Source organism: Crassostrea angulata, chromosome 1 (assembly GCF_025612915.1).
Source record: "Crassostrea angulata isolate pt1a10 chromosome 1, ASM2561291v2, whole genome shotgun sequence".
Taxonomy (NCBI): domain Eukaryota; kingdom Metazoa; phylum Mollusca; class Bivalvia; order Ostreida; family Ostreidae; genus Magallana; species Magallana angulata.
Window position 1 is genome coordinate 6,377,917 of NC_069111.1, and position 23,607 is coordinate 6,401,523.

Below are 23,607 nucleotides of genomic sequence, written 5' to 3' on the forward strand. Positions count from 1 at the left end.
ATGTACAATAGTTAAGTATCATAAAATGAGCAGCTTTATCATTGCAGCCAATTCCATATGTACATGTATTAGCAAATGAAATTGGTCTTGATAGCAACATTTTCATGGTAATTGATTTTTTGTTCATTATTCAAGAAGCCTAAGAAGCTTGAAATAAATTGTGGATAAAAGATCCAAGCCAAAAGTAATATATTTTCCGATTGATCCCATTTGACCTTTAATGATACCTCAGAAACAATTGTCAATCTACTATGTATATTTGCATTATTCAGAGTCCAATAATTATAATATACGTCTAAACTAAACAGCATTTCAGTACAAATCATAATCTGTGTACTTGATCTTTGATCTTTTTCAATCAAATAATGATTTCATACCAACTGGAAAATGTTAGATTAACTTAACATGTACATGTATACACTTGGTATTATGAACACCAAAGTATATGTATTCAGAAATTCTGAGGTTTCTAAAAAGAAGCGACATAAATGTAAATTTACATATTTATTAAAGTACATGTTTAACAAAGTACGATCATCAGACCATTGCTCATGGTTGATTGAACAAATGAAAATAACATGTGTTCAAAAAGAACTGTTTCATATTCATGATTTATGCCCCCCAAAATTATAATTTCTTTACAATTGTACATGCCTCCCCTTTATATTTCCTGACAACCTGAGTGTCTGCAATGGAAGCTTACAGTGATCAGCATACCGGTGTGACATGAGGAATCCGAATAAGTTCAATGAGGCTTCTAAAGCAAGTCGGAATATCAATGTCACATGATCAGTGTCTATATCTGCTGCCTGTCGGAAATCATTCATAATCCAAATGAAAAGTAATCTTCCTCAATACTGGAAACTTCTCTTGGTCTTTATATCTTCCAGTAGTTGTTGTAATTCTTCATCTTCAAATCTTCCCTCTAGACTGTAAAATGTTAAAAAGTATAATGTATTCAATTTATTATTGACTCAGGGAAATTGTGAGTTATGATATACAGATATTGAGCCACTTGAACAAAACCATGGACTTTCAGTGTTAATCATCTATTCCATGTAGTCCTGTATGTTACACTGTTGACCATTCAGTCACGGCAGTAGTAGATAAAGCGAGAATTCAACAACATCTATTCAACTTTTATGAGTGAACTAATAGTTACATCAAGCCACTAAACATTGTACACTTTAAATTTAGACTATTAAAGTACAGGCCAATTACATGATACATTCTGAAACCATTTCATCTATATTTATTTATTTAATCTATTTCTATTAATACAATGTTTTGATAAATTATTAATGCAATCCTCTTACCGTAAGAATACACGAGGTATTGATATTATGTCGCCCCTAAATGTGAACATTTGAGTACTGGTGTAATATGTCATTCCTACATGTATATACGTTTATATCCAAGCATGACAATGTTTAAACACCATATGATACCGGCCTCTGAGACAAAATGATATTGTTACCCTTGGAACTATTTATTTCATTATACTGATTGTCCTAATTTTAAAGAAAACTTTAATGCTTTTCACATAAAAGTATAATAATATGTCAATAGTGCCTGTTTTGGAGGGCAACATTTGAAATTGACACCACGAGGAAACCATTGTCAGTCTACGCGAAGTGGAGGTTTACAATGGTTTTCTCGGGGTGTCAATTTCAATAGTTACCTTCCAAACAGGCACTATTTATTATACTGAAATCTGAATTTTAAAGAAAACTTTAAAGCTTTTATATAGAAATGACGTAAATTCAATGGCAAACTGTACGCACATAATTTAAGCACATGTAACAATTCATTTTATTATATGTCCATGTTAAATACTGAAATCTGATTGGTTTAGACGCAGTTGATAATCCGTTCTATTACCCTCAGCATTAGCAACACACTTGGCAACGGGTAACACAACGAATTGTTACATGCGCGTAAATTATGCGCGTACGGTTCGCCATAGAATTCACATCATTTCTATACAAAAGCAGTAAAAATTTCTCTAAAATTATGACATTCAGTATAATAATATAAATAGTGCCTGTTTGGGAGGATAACAGTTGAAATTATTATTCTTTCATGTTAAATACTGAAATCTGATTGGTTCGGACGCAGTTGGTAATCCGTTTTATTATACTTTCATGTTAAATACTGAAATCTGATTGGTTTAGCAGCAGTTGATAATTCGTTCTATTACCCTCAGCGTTAGCAACACACTCAGCAATGGGTAACACAACAAGAGGCCCATGGGCCACATAGCTCACCTGAGGAACAATAGGTATGATAAAATCAGCTCAATGGAGTCATAATACAAACTATCTGGACTATACCGGTATACAATAATTCATGTAAATCCTGTATAAATAAAATCCATTTTCCCCTGGATATTCTTATGTTTATAATCATTAGTCCCTTTTCTAACAGGATGATTTTATAGTCATATCATGTGTTGAGTATTGCAGTTCTCAAAAAAATCCCTAACAATAGTTTATATATGGGATATAAACGTACAGTAAACTCTCAACCTTCTCGTGAGGCCAAAGAATTGTCCTGGGGCCAAAGTCTTAACAATTATAAAGAATCATCTGGCTGATTAGTTTCTGAGAAGATTTTTAAAGATTTACCCTATAAATTCCTTTGTTAAACTTTGACCCCCCCCCCCATTGTGGCCCCAACCTACCCCTGCGGATCATTATTTTCACAACTTTGAATCTACACTACCTGAGGATGCTTTCACACAAGTTCCAGCTTTCCTGGCTGATTAGTTTCTGAGAAGAAGATTTTTAAAGGTGACTCTGTTTATTCCTATGTAAAACATCGACCTCCCATTGTGGCCCAAACCTACCCCCAGGGGTCATGCTTTTCACAAATTTGAATCTACACTAACTGAGGATGCTTCCACACAAGTTTTAGCTTTCCTGGCTAATTAGTTTCTGAGAAGAAGATTTTTAAAGATTTACTGTATATAATCATATGTTTAACTTCAATCCCCCATTGTGGCCCCAACCTACCCCCAGGGGTCATGATTTTCACAACTTTGAATCTTCACTACCTGAGGATGCTTCCACACAAGTTTCAGCTTTGCCTTCGAATTAGTTACTGAGAAGAAGATTTTTAAATATTAACTGTGTATATTCCTATGTTAAACTTCGATCCCCCATTGTGGCCCAACCCTATCCCCGGGGGTCATGATTTTTACAACTTTGAATTTACACTACCTGAGGATGCATCCACACAAGTGTCAGTTTTCCTGGCTGATTAGTTTCTGAGAAGAAGATTTTTAAAGATTAATTGTGTATATTCCTATGTAAAACGTTGATCTCCCATTGTGGCCCAAACCTACCCCCGGGGGTCATGATTTTCACAAATTTGAATTTTCACTACATAAGGATGCATCCACACAAGTGTCAGCTTTCCTGGCCGATTAGTTTCTGAGAAGAAGATTTTTAAAGATTTACTTTTTATATTCATATGTTAAACTTCGACCCTCCATTGTGGCCCCACCCTATCCCCAGGGGTCATGATTTTCACATCTTTGAATCTACACTACCTGAGGATGCTTCCACACAAGTTTCAGCTTTCCTGGCCGATTAGTTTCTGAGAAGAGGATTTCTAAAGATTTGCTCTATATATTCATTTGTTAAACTTCGACCCCCCATTGTGGCCCCATTCTCAGGTGAGCTAAAAAGGTTAAGTTTACAATTCAATAAGTTGGTTTCTGGAAGAACAGATTTTGAAAATTTTCGTAATAAATATTGACAATTTTTGTACTTTTTAAAGCGCTAAGCATAGCTCAGCCCTTTATTGTCGTTAGACTTCAACTTCCGGTGCATCCAATAACCGCCCCCTCTAAGCAAAAGTATACATCATTTAAACTGGTTAGGGAACCAGGTTCAGGGGTTTATGCACATAACTGCACGGGCTATTGTGAATCTAATTTACGGGTAATTGTGAAATTAATGTACGGGGCTTACATACATCATTGCAGGGACTGTCATGCAGTGATGAGGAAATATAGTGCGTATACAGAAGCTGAAATGCTATATACATATATCTGTTATATACATACAGAAGCTTGGTTAGCGCTTTTCAGTACTATCAGTACTTTGATTTAATCTTTAGCTTTTAAGATCTGTGTACAAACATAGAATTGTTAGCAAATCTCTGTATCTTGCTTATAATTCGAAGCAAACACTCAAAAATGGTTAGTAAATAGAAATTGTTAACAATTAAACACAAGAAACATGCACTACATGTATAACAAATAAAGAACACAATTTATTTTTTCGAAATGAATCATATATAAATATACATGTATATACCTACATATTTCCGTAAGCGATATCAAACTCTATTTAAACTGAATAAACTAGAGAAAATGCCGAGCATCTCAACAAAAACCTATTGCATTAATCTACCATTACCCAAAAAATAATGCCGAATTACCGATAGAATGAATTGTATTTTAGGCTCCGATTTCACAAAAAAAACTTAAGTCAAATCTCAGACTTAAGTCTGAGTTTTTTCTCAAATATTTGAGTTTTTTCTCAAATTTGAGAAATCTCAAATATCTGCGTTTCACAAAAAAATCTTAGTCGTGTTTTTTACTCAATTTGAGAAAAAACTTAAGTTACCTCCATAGCAGACTTAAGTCAAATCTCAAATATGAATACCCGGTATGTCATTAACATCATTAATTCAGTATTTTATTGTCTGTAATGTTCATTTCTTAGATCTATTCCACTCAATAATCAGCGAATATGCAATGTTTCATGCAGGTTTGATAAATATTTTTTTCATTAAAAAATTATAATTTTGGTGGAGTTATCTCCCTTGACAAAAATGTAAACAAAGGGAACTAATTCATTTGTTTGTGTTAAATGGAATAACTGTATAGTGATTCTACTTTTCTAATGATTTTAAGGTAACCATAATGTATTTTAATGTGGTCTTTTGTTTGTTATATAATATATAAGATCATGTAGATATGTCATCTATACTTAGCATAACAAAGTGTACATTTCATGACTTTTGAACATTTTATGACTCTTGTTAATTTAATCCGATTTTCCTCCGTTGAAAACATAAGCAGACGATTGTTTTTAATGAGAATAACTAAAAAAAACAAGAAAAGTTATAAGGGGCCACTTGTGACAATGACAATTCTTGACTCGGCTAAGTAAAAAATTTGACTCAGCTGAGAATTGACTAAGTTTGTTTTGTGAAACGCAATTTGAGAAAAATCTCAGCTGAGTAAATTCTCAGGATTTGAGATTAAACTTAGGTAAAAACTTAAATTTGTTTTGTGAAATCGGAGCCAGTACTCCTACATCAGATTTTGCGCAGGTAAACAGTTAACGTAACTGTTAGATTTACGGAAGTCTCTGTTTGATTTGATACGTAAAAATCACGAAATACAGACGACAGTTTCCAGGTTACAAAGCATAAATAATGAAAACGAAACGAAAATCAGAACAAGCTAACATCAACGTCATGCGTGAAAACTGTCAACGCATTGAAATATTTAGCCTCAATTTACTTCACAAAATCGGCACCAATATATTTTTCATGTTTCAAAAATTTCCCTTCATATGTGAACTGTTGCACAACAAGTAAATTCATCATAGTCAGATCGACCCTTTTTCGTATAATGTCATGGCTGCTTTAAGGATGACGTTTACTCAGAATGAAAAAAAAATCCACTGATGATAATGAAAAACCATCTATTGTGTGTTATAGACCTTTGCTTGTATTGTTATTTTTCACTTTCAGAAAAGTAGGTCAATGACCTACTTTATGAGTTAATGGCCATTGAATATTTATTGAAAAATCAAGAAAAATCCCATAAAATTTTACTCTACGATTGAGATTTTCTTAATTATAAAAATATTACAAATAATTAAAAACTTAAAAAAATAAGATGCAGTTTATGAATGGTAGTGGCACTTAATAAGTACACAGCATTAGGATTTCAGCAACAATTTAAAAAAATAATCCAGTCCGAGTTTCCTCTATCAGTTTTCAAATCCCTTCCCATTTTTGAATCAATTTTACAAAAAAATGAATGATGATTATACAAAAACATTTATGGTATTAAACTACTTATATTGACCTTATTCTGTTGTCATAAAATGTATATGAGGTCAATGATCAAAATTTTGAGATATGGGGTCTTTTATCATTTTTAAGCATTTTTCAATATTTTTATAACTCGTGCCATAAGATTATTTTAATGAATAAGTGAAGTAAAACCAACGGAAAATATGCAAAATTACATAGACTTAAATATAAAATCCTAACTTTTAATAATAGACTACTGCCAATAAACTTTCAGCAGAAAACAAAATCTGCAAAATTTAGTCCGAATTTCCTCTGTTTGGCTAAATGTCAATTTTTGTTTGAGCCTATTTCCATAAAAAAGTAAAAATATTGAATGTTTTGTCAATAATAATTCATTTCATAAATACTTTTTGTGTTTAGAACAAATTTTACACATTACATTAAACTTTATAACAATCGGAATTTGAGAACTCAAACCCTGAGTAAACAACACCCTGAAACAAAGAACCTCGTTTTAGAAGTATGGAATACGAGTCTTGGTAAAAGGGGTAAGCAAAACCAGGCCGTGGCAAAATAAAAGCCGGGGCAGATCGGCAATCGTCAATTCCAAATACGCATTATTTTGCAGCAATATTTACAGCAAATACAAATATACTGGTCCATCAAATATCCTGAAATTTTAATGAGATTGGCAGATTAATAACTGCTTATCTTTTGTTTTGCCCAGGCCAAGTCTTGTCTACCCATTTTACCGGATGCCGAATCCGAGGCTATTAAACTGATTGAAATACACCTTTCCTTTATTATTATTTTCGTAATAACTCAGATTTGAAACAGAATTAGACCTTAATTTTTGCAATTTATATTTTCCTTCCCATAAGGATAATTTATGCTAAACTACGTTGAATTGGAATCAGTAGTTCTTGAGAAGAAGATTTTTAAAAATGCACCCCCCTTTTTCTACAGTTTCAAGGTTTTCTCCGCTTTGAATACAGATCAGACTTTTATTTCTGCAATTTATATTCGCCCTCCCATAAGGATGCTTTGTGCCAAATTTGGTTGAAATTGGATAAGCGGTTTTAGAGAAGAAGTTCAAAATGTAAAAAGTTTACAGACGGACAGACAGACGGACGGACGGACGGACGGACGACGGACAAAAAGTGATCAGAATAGCTCACTTGAGCTTTCAGCTCAGGTCAGCTAACAAATTGTTATATGCGCGTACGGTTCGCCGTGGAATTCACGTCATTTCTATATAAAATCAGTAAAAAAAAATCTCTAAAATTAAGACATTCAGTATAATAAAATAAATAGTGCCTGTTTGGGAGGGTAACAGTTGAAATTGACACCCCTCGAAAACCATTGTCAACCTCCACTTCGCGTCGGTTGACAATGGTTTCCTCGGAGTGTCAATTTCAACTGTTACCCTCCCAAACAGGCACTATTTATATATACTTATACCCTCAGCATTAGCAACACACTTGGCAGTGGGCAACACAACCAATTGTTACATGCGCGTAAATTATGTGCGTATGGTTCGCTGTAGAATTCACTTCATTTCTATATAAAAGCAGTAAAATTTTCTTTTAAAAATAAGACATTCAGTATAATAAAATAAATAGTGCCTGTTTGGGAGGGTAACTGTTGAAATTGACACCCCTCGGAAACCATTGTCAACCTCCGCTTCACGTCGGTTGGCAATGGTTTTCTTGGGGTGTCAATTTCAACAGTTACCCTCCCAAACAGGCACTATTTATATAGTGTTACCCGTTGCCAAGTGTGTTGCTAATGCTGAGGGTAATAGAACAGAATATCAACTGTGTCTAAACTAATCAGATTTCAGTATTTAACATGAAAGTTTTATAATTTAATATATACTGTACAAACTTGCAGAAAGGCATCTTATAATGCTTTGCTGATGCATCATTGGTAATGTTTAACCACTGAATTTTTGTCATACCTTGGAATAAGTGACTTGGCCTCTTCTGCATTATCTGGACACAAATTAGCAAGTGCTGCTAACTCAAACTTGTGCAGCTTCTTCTGCATCAATACACTGCAAAGTACACACAATGTGATAGATAAACTAACCTTCATTTTAATGACTGAGTCAGATTTATTTTTAATTTCACATTTTGAATTTAAGAATTAGAATCTTAAGAGAATCCATCACAAGTCTAAGGTGAAGGATTGTCCTTAAAGGAATACAGTGGAAGAAGTCAAGTTTGTAGTGTTTGTACCTGCGTATGGCAGAAATGGTTTCCCTGTTCTTGAATTTGGAGAAACGACTGGTGTAGTTCAGAGTTTTCATGAATACTTCAGACAATTCCTGCTCTTCCTCAGCGCTCTCGTTCTGTGTTTTTCTAAAGTTACATTTGCAAAATTAACATTGCAAACTCTAAAATTGTTTTCATAACTATATAGATAAATGCTCAGAATTTTTAAACATTTCTTTTTTGCTATTGTCAATAGCAAAGTGATAAATAATAATAGAATGAATACGAGTTTAGCCTGTTTTAACATATATTCTGCTCATTGACACAATCCCTGGCATTTTTACATATCAGACTACATGTACTGGAAAATTACCTGTGTTCTAGTAGCATCTGAACTTCAGATATCAAAAGTGTCTCCGCATTTTCAAATTCTAGATTGGATTAAAATAAAATCAGATATTAAATACAGATCGATTGCTGAAGAATAACTTGTCCTCACATGCATATTTTTCTCTAAAAATATGTTTCTGTCTAGATTTAATACACTCATCTACACTACCGAAGGGTTTAAGATCGGCTCCTTCATAAACCCATCTAGCTAGATCTTGGGGTTTTTGAATATTATTGAATGAACATAGTTTGAACCCATGCAGAGGTAATATATAAATATAGAAAAATTTAAGAAAATGTGTGGAATAAATTATCTCACTTTCCCCACCCCCTCTCTCTCTCTCTCTCTCTCTCAAAAGTTCTGTTTATTCTATGATCTATTTGTAAGCATGTCATTTTTTATGATATATACCGGGTACAGCTGTGTTGGAAATTACAATAAAAATGTTTATTAATAAAAATAACATCTTTCGGAATAAGAATGATATTTTATCGAGTATGATCTATTTGTAAGCATGTCAATTTTTTTTATTATAAAGATGTGCTGAAAAGGTACAATAAAAATTTTTTTAAATCACATCTTTTTGAATTAGAATGATATTTTATCGAGTATGATCTTTCAGCAAAAAAACCCCAAAACTTCAACTTATCAAATACAAAAAATGTCTTAATGAATAAAAATTGTATGTTAAAGGCTATGAATATTTAGCAAAAATTTTGAATAGAAATATAAACAAGAGGCCCAATGGGCCACATCGCTCACCTGAGCAACACTGGCTTTATATGGGCGTTCAAAGGATATTGTGCCATGTGGCCCCTTGGTAAATTAACCAAAAATGAATATCCAAATTTTACACTTATTTTTGCATATACTTAATTTTTGACATATTTACCTTTATGGAATACCATTTTTACCGAAAATAAGATCATATGCAATATAAATAACTAAATTTTCAGTTGGTGTTCACGGTTAACTTCCAGTTCCCTTTATTTTAGCCCCCCCCCCCCCCCCCCCAATCACTTTATAAAACGATTAAAATACAAGAGAGCATAAAGGTACATTTTCTCCCTCCACTACTTCCTAGTTATTGTATTTCATTTTTAAAACATAGGTAATCACAGATTACAAAGCTCACCGAGACGAGGCATCAACTTTATGAGGCATCACCTTTAAAACCACCTTTATCATATGATATGAAAATCATAGTTAATGATCTTGGATATTCATGGATACTGTTTTGACACAATATCGTATATCATATGTAAAAAAATTGTATGATAATCCTATGTTCATTTCATACATTATTATAAGATACAATGTTTATCAATACAATAATATAAAATATGATATTGCATCCAATGATACTTACAATATATATCATTTAATACAATATAATACTGTAATAAATATTGATGCAATATGATTTTGTAACATATAATATGACATTGTATCGTGTTATACATTATTGTATTTAATCACATAATACAATATCATGATATCTAATATAAATACAATATAGCATTATTTGATACTATATCATATCACAGAATACATCACAATATTGTAACATATGATATTATATTGTATAATATAGTATAATTTTGTATTGTATGATATTGTATCATATTTGATACACAATATTGTATCATATGATACAATATAATTTGATAAAACATTGTTTCATATCATATGATACAATATCATCTGATACAGTACGATATTATATAATACAATATCATTTTATACAATATCATATCATATGATACAATATCATATTATACAATATCATATTATATGATATCTTATAATATCATATAATACAATTTCATGTATTATATAACAATATATTATTTAAACCAATATCATATTATACAATATTGTATCATACGATATGCTATAATTATAATATACAATATCGTATCATATGATACAATATCATATATTGCAATATAATATGAAACAATATCATTCGATAAAATAATATATTATACAATATCATATTCTACAATATTGTATAATAATATACAATACTATACATAACAATATCATAATACAATATCATATAATAATGTACAAAAAAATTGATACAATATCATATCATATCATATAACTTTTTACAATATAATGTATGATATTACATTGTATCATATAAAACAATAGTGTATCATATCATAGAATACTATATCATAGGAATCATGTTAAATCATTTAACAACAAACACATCTATCAAGCAGGTTTGAGTGAGGTAGGAGAATTTTTAGCATCCTTGATAATGGAGATCAGGCTCTGCATCTGAAGCTACCTCTGCAATTCATTTATATTATAGTTAAATCAATTATGCAAGCTATTATCTATAAAACATGTAACCTGTTCCAAAAAACTAAACCTCATCCAGCATCCGAAACCTATGGCTCAGATTCAGCATTCAAGCCTGTCAGATGCATCAGTATCATGAGATGCATCATCCCTGCAAGTTTGGTGATGTAAGGACCAGTAATAACTAAGATATAATCATCAGAGGGCACCTGCTCTAAAAACTTTAACCAGCTCTTAAAACCTTAACCTCATCCAGCATCCGAAACCTATGGCTCAGATTCAGCATTCATGCCTGTCAGGTGCATCAGTATCGTAAGACGCACCATCCTTGCAAGTTTGGTGAAGTTAGGACCAGAAATAACTAAGATATATTTTTTAGCATCCTTGATAATGGAGATCAGGCTCTGCATCTGAAGCTACCTCTGCCATTCATTTATATTATAGTTAGATCATATATGCAAGTTTGAAATAGTGCTATTACCTACATATATTAAACATGTGACCTGTTCCAAAAAAACTAAACCTCATCCAGCATCCGAAACCTATGGCTCAGATTCAGCATTCAAGCCTGCCAGGTGCATCAGTATCATAAGACACACCATCCATGTAAGTTTGGTAAAGTTAGGACCAGTAATAACTAAGATATGATCATCAGAGGGCACCTGCTCTAAAAACTTTAACCAGCTCTTAAAACCTTAACCTCATCCACCATCCGAAACCTATGGCTCAGATTCAGCATTCAAGCCTGTCAGGTGCATCAGTATCATAAGACGCACCATCTATGCAAGTTTGGTGAAGTTGGGACCAGTAGTAACTTAGAAATGGCTATCAAAGGGCACCTGCAACAAAAACTTTAACCTGCTCGAAAAACCTAACTTCATCTAGCATCCGAAACTTTCGGCTCAGATTCAGCATTCAAGCCTGTCAGGTGCAAAAGTATCATAAGACACACCATCCATGCAAGTTTGGTGAAGTAAGGACCAGTAGTAAGTAAGATATAATCATCAGAGGGCACCTGCTCCAAAAACTTTAACCAGCTCTAAAAACCTTAACCTCATCCAGCATCCGAAACCTATGGCTCAGATTCAGCATTCAAGCCTGTCAGGTGCATCAGTATCATAAGACACACCATCTATGCAAGTTTGGTGAAGTTTGGACCAGTAGTAACTTAGAAATGGCTATCAAAGGGCACCTGCAACAAAAACTTTAACCTGCTCCAAACACCTTAACCTCCTCCAGCATCTGAAATTCATGGCCCAGATTCAGCATCCAAGTCTCTCAAGTCCATTAGTAGGTCCAGATGCATCATTCATGCAAGTTTGGTGAAGATAGGACAAGTAATAAGTTAGATACAGGACTTGCAACAAAAACTTTAACCAGGTCCGGACGCCGACGCCGACGCCGAGGGTATAGCATAAGCTCCCCCCGACTTCGTCTCGGTGAGCTAAAAATCCTATATGCGAAAGAAGAAAAGTGTACCTCAATGTACCAGATTGAATGCGCTCAATTCCTCAAATTAAAAACATTGAAAAATTCAATTGGTCTTCTCCATTATAAACGATTGTCATTTACCAGGCATAAATTCATTTCGTATGATGTTTCATATCCTTACTCACTTGATTGAAGAATAAACTTAACTGAAAAATGTTGTCACATATGTTAAAGAGCTATTTTATAATAATTCAAATTAATGTATTGGCAGGCATGTCGTTATATTGTACCAAGACTCACCCATTATTTTCATCTTTATTAAAAAAACAACATATGTCTACAAACAAAGCTGATTTTCTGTTGCAATAATTTTTTAAGAACACCGATAATGCTTTACCCAAATAATAAAAATGTGTCAGGAGACTCAGGACTATGGAAACTGTTTAATAGGCGTCGTTTTCATTTACTTGTGTTCAAAAAATTATCAAAAATTTATGTGGATTTTATGCAATTTATTGTTGAAGAAGGAGCACCAGAAAGTAGTTACAGCATATCATCTTTCCTTTTAGATTGAAATTGCTGAGCATCTTAATAAAACATGTTGCATTAATCAACCATTACGTAGAGATCGTACCGAATTACATGCATTAACATAATGAAGTATTCTATAATATGTTGTTAGTGCATCAGATTTTGCGCAGGTACATGTAAACAATCAGCTGTCTGATTTACCAGTTTACATGTAAAATAAAGACGATGGTTCCTCTCAAGTTAAAAAAATGCTAAACGAAAATCAAAAGATGCTAAAACTACTGTCACAAATGAAAATGTCAACGCACTGAAATATTTAACCTCAATCTATTTCACATAAATGGCACAAATATATTTTGGATGTTTCAAATATTTTCTTCGCACATAAACTGTTGCACAACAACCAAATTAAATTCATCTCCTTTCAATTTCAAGATGGCTGCTTCTAACATAGACTGGTTCTCTAAACTGGTTTTCGATATATGAAATATCGAGCCCGAGGTTAAACTGATTGACCCCCATTCTCTCTGTCTTATAATTTTAATGTAGATTACTCAAATTTGAAACAGAGTTAGCCCTTAATTTTTGCAATTTATATTTTCCTTCCAATAAGGATGATTTATGCTAAATTACGTTGAAATTTGAATCAGTAGTTCTTGAGAAGAAGATTTTTTTAAAATGCATCCCCTTTTTCTACAGTTTCGATGTTTTCTCCGTTTTGAATAAAGATCGGTCTTTCAGTTTTGCAATTTATATTTACCTTCCAATAAGGATGCTTTGTGCCAAATTTGGTTGAAATTGGCCAAGTGCTTTTAGAGAAGAAGTTCAAAATGTGAAAAGTTTACAGACGGACGACGGACAAAATGTGATCAGAATAGCTCACTTGAGCTTTCAGCTCAGGTGAGCTAAAAAAAACTTCACTGATCAAAGTAATGGACGTTTTACATTCCATATTTAAAATACCTATTAAGTGCCAAATGAAATTATATTGAAACAAAACTAAATGGATTTATTCATGAGTTTGTGTTTCCCACTTGGTGTGAACGTTTATTTATCTTCCGCAAAAGAAGGGGTAGGGGGTTGTACTTTATTATTCTAGAACTAAAAATTAAGTAGTGATCTGAAAATTTTTATTTTAAAGTTTGCTGTAAAATTTATTATAACTGTAATAATAATTGTTTAATTTGCTTGTGACAAATTTTTACGTGAAAAACTGCTGCATAAAATTCTGAAAAGATTTCTCAGAATAATTACATGTGATGCATTAGAACTAATGAACCTTCAGACAGTGGGCCTTCGGACCTTTAAACCTTCGGAATAGAGGGCCTTTGGATTAATGGGCCTTTGGGCTAATGAACCTTTGGGCTAATGGGCCGCTAATGAACCTTTGGGCTAATGGGCCTTTGGACTAACAAACTTTTGGACTGATGAGCCTTCAGACCTTTGGGCTAATGGGCCTTTGGACTAACAAACTTTTGGACTGATGAACCTTTGGACTAATGGGCTTTCGAACTACTTTTTACTAGTGGACTGTGACCGTTCCCAGGACTGAGGTCGTCCATCAGAATTTTTTTAGACTGGGAACTACTGACCTGCAGCTAGGTTTTGCAAGATTTTTTTATAACAAACGTACAGTATGCAAGATTGATTCATAGGGTGTCTGCATGAATCTATTTCTTTTAACTATTAAGGAATCAATCTTGAACCAGTTTCTGACAATAAATGTTTCATAGGGTGTCTGCAGGGATCTATTTCTTTTAACTATTAAAGAATTAATCTCACACAGGTTTTTGACGATAAGCTGTTGCTGAAGTTTTGGAAAATGTGCTATAACGTGTTAACTGGTTAACATTTGGGTCCCACACCCCCAATTTGGCTGGTGTATATGAATCAATGGTTGATTTATCAGTAGAGACTTACACTGTTATAAATGTTATTACCGAGCGCAGCTAGAGGCGGGCAAAGCCCGCCTCGCGAAGCGAGGATTAATGGTAACACGTATATATAAGAAAATCAGTGAAAAATGAGAGTTGAATCAGGGGTACTAAGGCAAAAAAAATTTCTGTCAGCCCTGGGCGCCGCCATATAAGCAACCATTTTGTTTTTAAAAAGTTAGGTTGATCATTGATTGACTGGCACTTATCGATGTTTATTGCCCTTAAACTCAATTAAAATGTTCCAGTCCTATAAACAAAGGTAAGTTGAATTTAAAGAAATAAAAGAGGAAAACTAGATAAGTTTCAATAGTGCTTCAATCAAGAAACACGACTAGTTCTACATATGTCCAGAGACATAAATAACAGAGATTGGCAGCTGATCGAAATCTTGCGAAATCAAGCCGTCCCTATTGTAAAGTGTTCCTAGGTAAAATCAGTATACCTTTCTAATAAACAATTATATCATAAAGATATCATCAAAATATAAACAACTAAAACCTATTACCAAAACATTCAAAATATTATATCTTAATGATTTTTGTCATATATAAACAGTATTTAAAGAGGAGTTTAAGGAGGCAGTTGACTACCTGTCATCCGAGATTTTGCCGATGTTTTATAGCTGGCCAATATATTTTCCATATTTTAATCTAATTTTCAATTTTTTGTTTCAAAAATGTCTGAAATCTTTGCATACTTTTCATTAAAAGAATATACTTTTGGTTTAAGATCATTATCTAAGTTCACTAAAATGTAGTTCTCAAAGTAAGTTTGGTCCCGTACCATTTTTCAACAACAAAACACGCTAGTGGCGAAGTTGCCAATTTCTGTTTTTTATGTCTCTGGTATGTCTTATGAAATGGAAAATAAAAACATCAACATCAAGGAAATGATCTTTCAGATACTGAACAAAGTATTCAATTTTATTACCGCGGCTTTTATATGAATTAAATTGATAAACAATGAAAGAAGAAATTAAAAAACGTTTAGAGTAACGTAATCCGAGATTCCTCTGACTCTAACCCCCGCTTTTATATTGTGACTTGCGGGGGAGAGTCTCTCCCCCGCAAGTCACAATATAAAAGCGGGGGTTAGAGTCAGAGGAATCTCGGATTATTTATTTATTAATTTTTTTTATAGGAGTAACGTTACTCTCTTCGGCTATTTCCGACGACAAAATGTGTACGTTTTACGTCTGAAACATGACGTCATAATGTAGACTGGGCACCCGACGTTTAGTTAAACTTTGGCTAATGATTTGAGTAGACAACCAGGCAGATCAAACTGCACTGTGTTAAATCTGCGCTCGGTCCAACGGTCATACCGTTTACATATATAGTTATGTGTTAGATTATGATCCATCAAACGTCTAATAAAATGTTTTTACCCTTGGGAAACTGTAGTTCCGCCGCATCTTCTTCTGGTGCTTCACTAACGTTTTGTTGTTGTGCAGATGTTCCCGACGCCATCATTGCGGTATAAGGATAATTCGTATCACTGAGAGGTCGTATCCCGGATAAAGGGTTCTCTCTTGGAGAACGTATCGTATCTAGAGAATCCAAAAGTAAACCTACAGTGGTTTATCGATTGTCAAACTGTTATGCTCATTTTTGTGAATTTGGCATGCCATGTACAATAAAGTATGTACTGTGTCATTATATGCTTTTTAAGTCCTTTTGGGTAAATTGGCTAACCTGGTTTTTGAGGCCTTCCGAAAGGCAAGCTCGGGTGCGTCGATTTACCCAAATGGAACGTAAAATGACCCAAATGGACCCAAATGAATCCAAAGGGAAACCCAAATGGAAACAAATGGACCCAAATGGAAACTCAAATGGAAATTGAATGGTATAATTGAAGATATTGTTTAACGAAGAATCAAAATTTTTATATGAATTCTAAAACGACAATTTTCTTGTGTTGTTAATGATATTTTATTGATATATGAATTTATATATAACACTGTTAATATAAGTGTTGATATATAATGATTTTGAGATACCTTTTTAATTATAACAATATAATTCAAATATTTATTTTCGATATTGGAAGATAAAGTACCATAGTTGTCTTCTAAATATAGATGTATATAAGTTAGTCAGATGGCAAATTCTTGTTATGCATGTTAAATAATCTAAATGCTATAAATAAAGTGCTGTTCGGTTGTTTCTTCTAATAGGGCATTTAATAAAATAGTGGCTCAAACCAATCATGTAGTGCATGTTTTGATATGATGTTTATTGTTCGCTTATACATGTACAGTAGGTGGTTCATTTTCCATGCATCAAATTTTGAATTACTTTTTTGATTTTTGATCGGTGTTTGGGCTGAAATTTTTTTTAAGGTCATATGAAATTCTAAGTTACTATTAATTATTTGAAAAAACATATTTTTTTTTAACAAAAAAATCTTTTTTTGCTCGGAAAATATCATTTTTATGTTTAATTTTTCAATTTATTCTTTTGGCTTTAAACATTTTTATTTCAAAATAATGGCTCTTATTGGGATGGCCTCAACGTGGCAAGAGCTGGGCAACGTTATACTACTTAGAACGTCGAACAATCCAATAAATAGATTCGAAAAAAATATTTAAATCATAAAACTAATTGATAAGGATACATTATCAAATTCTTTTTCCATTTGGTCATAAATTGTTGTTTTATTTGAAATTTTTCAATTATAAAAACCCATTATATTTAAAATAATGATTGGAATTATTAAATAAAATCTTCAATTATGCCATTTAATTTCCATTTGAGTTTCCATTTGTTTCCATTTGGGCTCCATTTGGGTTCATTTTGGTCCATCTGGGTCATTTTACGTTCCATTTGGGTCCATTTGGGTAAATCGACGCATCGGGCAAGCTCTTCGGAAGGCTTCTGATACCAGACTATCCATAGCATTCGCAACTTCTCGGATTCTTACCAGTTACAGTTAACTAGGCGAACCAGTCAAAACGTAACAAAGAGCAGACCACAAGTTTAATGTATATACACATGAACATAGCCAGTTCAAACTAGATTTGTTCAGTTACATTTTTCACTGGAATTTTCGGAAGGTGGGTAAGGACTTAGGACATAGTTTCATTAAAGCACAAGTTGTGGAGTGTGTAACAGTTACGTTAATGATAACACAGTCGTTTGAACGTATATTTGTTGATAAAATTAAATTAATTTAAGGTTTTTTTTTCAGTTTTTATCTCTTTGTAATTTATCATATGTTTACCATGAAGTTTATGTTATATTTGTGAAATGTTGATTGTAGTGGTTGAATACTGCTGATTTTATTCCTTACAATATGTTCATAATTATAGCACTCCTTTTATGATTTTAGAATCTCCTAATTAAGATATGATTATTATGATTTTATGTCTTTTTTAGTGTATTTTTTTGGTTCAGGCATATATGTACATTTTATTTGTATTTCATAATTAATTTAACACGATAAAAATATATGATGTTCACAAGAATTTAAAAAAATCTATAGATTGGCTAGATGGATACTAAAATTCAGAATTTACAAGAAATAAATGAATTGGTCCAGAGATATGTCTCTGATTGGTCCTATTTTACGTTTTTTTTAAACATGGTAAATGATATGTACTTTTCTGTAGCACAAGTTTGTTTAATTGACTGAAGTAGGCCTATATTGTTAATATATTTCAGTTACATTTTATTTTACAAATATAGACTCATTTATCTTATAAAATTATAAAATGTTAAGTTGAATTTATTTGGCAGCAGTTGAGGGGGTAAATTTCATGAATAAATAACTAACAGTAACTTTGATAAGCTTATGATTAAAAAAGAATTTGAAGGACTTTTTTTCAAAACTTGCTTTTTCCTATATTTTATCAGATTATTCACAGTCAAATTTCTCAACAAGGTCTGCTATGTAATATGTGGGTTATCCTTTTGTGATTACGGCTCCGTGCACTTTGGGGCATCGAGGGGATATACAACATTTTTCATAAAATAAATTTTAAATGCTATTTTTCACAAATTTATATGGGTATCTCTTTATGATTCAATCGTATATAAGGTTTTCCTTTAAAACTATATAGACTGTATTTAGAGAAATATCTAATAAAATTACCAGATGCCTCTTTTGTACCCTCTACCTCTGTGATTTTGATGGCTCAGCATTTTGCAAACAAGTCATTTAAACCAGTGTATAACCAATCATTAATGTACACACTTCCCTATGTTATAGTCATATGTGTTCAAATTAGTCCCTTCAGAACGTATATTTGTCATATACTAATCATATTTGGTAATATAAAGTTACAATATGGACACTCCTTTTTGGAAATGTGCTCTCTTTCTTCGTTTTTTATCCAATCAGATTGCTTTTTCACAAGACGCAAGTCTCGCTCATACTCTCATTCTTTAGGTAACTGTGCAGTGTAATTTGTAGGCTTTGCTTTTTTTAACTACTGTGTAGGCGTTTGAAATGGTTCAAACACATGTTATATACTTGAATCACAAAAATTATTTTGTTGGTTTAAAAAGATATTGTTCCAAAAAAAATTATTACATTTCTCACTGTTTTGTATTAAAATTCTAATTAAATGTACCTTATCTTTCTATGATTTTGATGGCTTAACATTTCATTTTGATAACAATATTGATAAATCCCAACCAAGCTTTATTTTATAAATTTGAATAATATACCCACAGTCCGGCATTATTATTCAAATAAGCTGCCTCTTGTGTTATTAATCCTGTGTTTCTTGACCCAGGAAATTGAATTGCATTAAGGTCAAATACAGATAGAAGTCCTTTAAACCATTGTAAGAAGTTCTCAGTTCAACAGTAAGAAGTTCTCAGTTCAACAGTTCAGGGAACTGTATAGTAAATGTGAAAGGTATTCTTAGTGTTGTGAGGTGGTCTTGTTTCTGTTTGAATAAACACAGAGGTGAGTGAACTAATGGAGTGTTTGGCAACTCTATTTTGTCTCTGCCTTGACTGAGGTTTGTCCTCGGAGCTACCCAACAGTTGAAGGAAGGCCATGTCCTGTAGGATGTAACAATCTTGGTAAAAACAAACCACAGGTACTAGCCAGAAAATTCCAGTTTGCTATTTTGTGTATTGGCCTTTATAAAGGTTTATATGTGTGGGTCCAGAAATGAGTTCATTAAACACCTAACTTACTTCCTTTGCCAGGGAATGGTTGTATTCCTGAAAATCAATGCTCTTAAGGCTTTGTGTCTGCAGTGTTTTTCATTTGCACAGAGAGCAATAGCAAGTGCAAAAATAAAATTCTGATCATTCTTCATATTGTCTCAGCTGTGTGTGTGTGCATTTGATGCTTGACTAGGAGTTACTGGATAATTGTCATTCCCAAATAGAAAATATTATTGATTAGCTGGACATAACTAGGATAAAGGTATTGTAAATAATTTAGATAATCGGTCACTTGATGGTGTTGTTTAAAATTTGTTGATGTATGCACTAACTCTCACAAAGTTGAATATTCAACTTCAACGGGGAATTAATTTTGACAGTATCATGTGTAGAGTAGTATATATGAATAGATTGTTATATGGTACTCTGCTAGTGAATTTATATGATGCAGGAAGATGTAAGTTTGTCTGACTTTGTTATTAAATGTGTACTTTCATATGACTCATCCAAATACACATTGTTACTTAAGTTATGTAAGTTGTACTTTGTAAAATGTTTTAAGAGGGGTTATAAAACGGATATTTTTTTTTCAGAATATTATAGAGATGACAGAACAGATGTCATGATGAAAGTTCAGTGGAGAAAAATGCCAACGTAAAGGTGGAGAACTTTGATAACCAGAAGTATTTGGTGTTGTGTAAACAGATAGTAAGTTCCAATACTTGTACCGGTAATACAAATTCAGACATTTTCGACATAAGTGCCAAGATGTCACCTTACTCAGGTGGCATGAACTCTTACAAAGAAGAGGATGCAAAATTGATTTCAGGGGACTCCTCCAGCAATAAATCTGACAACTCTCTCACAAGAAATGTCTCCTTCAACAAGTTCAAGCCAACGGACGTCACCATCTTCATTGATAAAGAGAACGAAGTTCTTCCTACTCTACACAGCAATGTTACTCTCGTATCAGAGGAACCAAACAAGAGGGCACGGCTTCTGTTTATTTTAACCCTCCTGTTTATTATACTGTTGGTATGTATCGTAATAATATCCGCCATCAGACAGTTCTCCTCAAAAGAGGACGAACACATTGACCATGAGCGAGTAGAAGACGTGTTAAGCATCTCTTCGAAAAACCTGACTGTGTTCATTTCTTCGACCACTGAGGTTATACCGATTACGCAGGGCAGTACTATGAATGTAAGGTAGAATGACCAGCTGTAGGAAAATCATGTAGGCCATAAGAACATGTGTCAGGACATAATATATAAAATGTGATACTTCACTTAATCACTCTAAGGGTACCAAATATTTCAACTCAAATTCTTTTTCTCATGTGTATATTTATAGTTCGGTATTTAGTTTTCCGTGAAGAAAACCCATGCTTGCCAGTTTCAAAGCACAAAGTTGTGTATTTGAATTTTCTGTACAGCTATAACTTATATATTTTGATTCTGTATATAAAACACACCATTGTCAATATTGATAATGAAGTTGCTTTTCATCTTGTGTTGATGGAGATATTTTCATACAATCATTCATTGCCATGCGATAACAAGTGTACTGTATGATACAGAGACCGTGTATTGAATGTATTGGGTACATGGATACATGATGTGTTACTACAGGGTAGTTTCAATCTGCTTCTTTGAACACCCAGTAGGATGCATCCTGAACTCTGGCCCCAAAACCATAAACTTAGATTTGGACATACTCATTAAATTGAAATAAATATTAAAATTTGATTTAGGACTTTCATGAGTCATAGATTTTATTCTATTTAGAGAAAAAAGCAAACAATCATGCAGAATTTTCATTTATTTGATTCTTTTAACATTGCGGTATATGTATTTCAAAAGTTATATCAATTTAAGATTCTGAGGCAAGTCATTTCTGTGATTAAGGTTTTGGTGCCTGGTGTTAACTTATGAATGTGTACTGAAAGGTCAACAAAGTTTCCCTTCTATGTGAAGGCATACATAACAAATGCATATTGCAAGATATATATTATTTTTCTGTTGTAACAGAGTGATAAGATATGGGATTATATGCTAATCCTCTTTTTCAATCAAAACTGTGATTGACTCAATACTGCAATTGATTATACTTGTTGCCATGTATGAAAAAGCATAATATACATTGTGTATACTGTAAACACAAATATTTTTGGGTTTCACCCCCAGCATAGAGTGCTTAAAAGCTTTTAAGTATTTTTTTTTTTGTTGCATATGAATTTCTAAAGTATTTTTATTTTACTTTTGAAAATCCATAAAGATCTGAATGAGAAGTTTTGTTGACGAATGTCACCTGATAGTGCTATTTTATATATACTATATCTCATGTTGTTTTTTCTGTTGTTCGTTTTGTTTTTGCTTACTTCTGGTTTTATGGGATTTTTGTGTTGTTGCGTTAGCTTTTAGTCACTTTATTATCCAGCTTTTAAAAGATATACAACAATCAGGGCACAGTGTGTCCATGTTCTGTCAATGAAAATAAAACGGACTTTAACAGGGTTAATTTTAATGTAATAGATCTTAACCAAAAACAAGTTTTGAAGCACACATTGTTAAGAATTATGTTAAAGATATATTTCTTGTTTAAGATTTTCAGGTTTTCAGGTTTTACTCCTACTAGAAATCTGATTGCTCATTCACAGAAAAATATAAAATTGCAATGCAGAACGAGAACATTGTCACTTTGAGTAAAGTGCTTTTGATTTAGTGGTAGGGTATATGCTGGGGTATTTCTGGTCCCAATATTTACTTAAGGATAAGTATAGAGTCCTTTAATCATGCATGCATTGAATTCCTTCTTGTATAGTTTAGAACATTTATTTAATTATTGATTTTTCCAGTACCAAAATCCAATGTGATCTTTTTTTGAATGGAGCTATTTATTTATTACAAAATTACTCTTTTTATGCAATATATAAAACTTTACATATTCATGTTATACAGTATATTATGTGTTATTGAACAAAGATTCAGGGGTGCATTTTAAAAGACTCGATACAATTAAAATAATTTATAGCCTGAGAAAGGACTCTGTATGTTGATTTTATTGGTACATGTATTGAATTGAAATAAGTGATGGGTACTGTAGTATTTTATTTAAATGAACACAAGTTCTTTATTTGAAATGATGTCCAGTTAATGATCAATAATTTGTTAGATCTTGTCATACACACAGTACTGTCTCTGTCTACACACATTTCTTTGGTCTGGTGGTTTTCAGAACATATGCCACTCATGATTTTGTTGAAATAAATTACTGCCTTGAAGCCAAAACGATTTATGTAGTTTTTTAACATAAAGATGATTTGAGGAACAGAATCGAAAAATTGTTGCTGAGTGAACAGATTGCTTTTATATTGTTATAATTCCCATGTGAATCAAAACAGGAAATGACAGTTGAAATTGATATGTCTTTAACCACTGCCTTTTAGCATATTAAAGAGGAATAAGAAGGATTTTTAATTGGATCAAAAGTATTTCTTATTTATTGTGTACTTCCTATTCATAGAATAACATTAATGTTTGGATGAAATGACAGGTTGTAAATTTTGAATTTAACGGGTGGTAGTAAATTTGAAAAAC

The 23,607-nt window shown here is 32.6% G+C and overlaps 1 protein-coding gene and 1 long non-coding RNA gene across 2 annotated transcripts; one reads left to right on the plus strand and one right to left on the minus strand.

Moving 5' to 3' along the window:
• Nucleotides 1–489: 489 nt before the first annotated feature.
• LOC128173675 (DNA-directed RNA polymerase II subunit RPB4-like) lies at nt 490–16,558 on the minus strand. The gene is made up of 5 exons (XM_052839351.1): nt 16,273–16,558; nt 8,653–8,710; nt 8,304–8,426; nt 8,024–8,119; nt 490–930 (listed from the first exon to the last, which is right to left on the minus strand). The coding sequence occupies exons 1-5, from the start codon at nt 16,355–16,357 to the stop codon at nt 852–854; spliced, it is 441 nt and encodes a 146-aa protein (XP_052695311.1). The 5' UTR covers nt 16,358–16,558; the 3' UTR covers nt 490–851.
• Nucleotides 16,559–17,820: 1,262 nt separating this feature from the next.
• LOC128189965 (uncharacterized) lies at nt 17,821–23,298 on the plus strand. The gene is made up of 2 exons (XR_008244307.1): nt 17,821–17,940; nt 20,602–23,298. It is a non-coding gene; the product is annotated as an uncharacterized LOC128189965 (long non-coding RNA).
• The last annotated feature ends 309 nt before the right edge of the window (nt 23,299–23,607 follow it).

Coding starts and splice junctions, on each gene's coding strand:
- LOC128173675 (XM_052839351.1), bottom strand. CDS start 16,357: ATGATGGCGTCGGGAACATCTGCACAACAACAAAACGTTAGTGAAGCA. Junction 8,427..8,652: donor CAGATGCTACTAGAACACAG/GTAATTTTCCAG, acceptor ATGTAACTTTAG/AAAAACACAGAACGAGAGCG. Junction 931..8,023: donor GCCAAGTCACTTATTCCAAG/GTATGACAAAAA, acceptor AACATTTTACAG/TCTAGAGGGAAGATTTGAAG.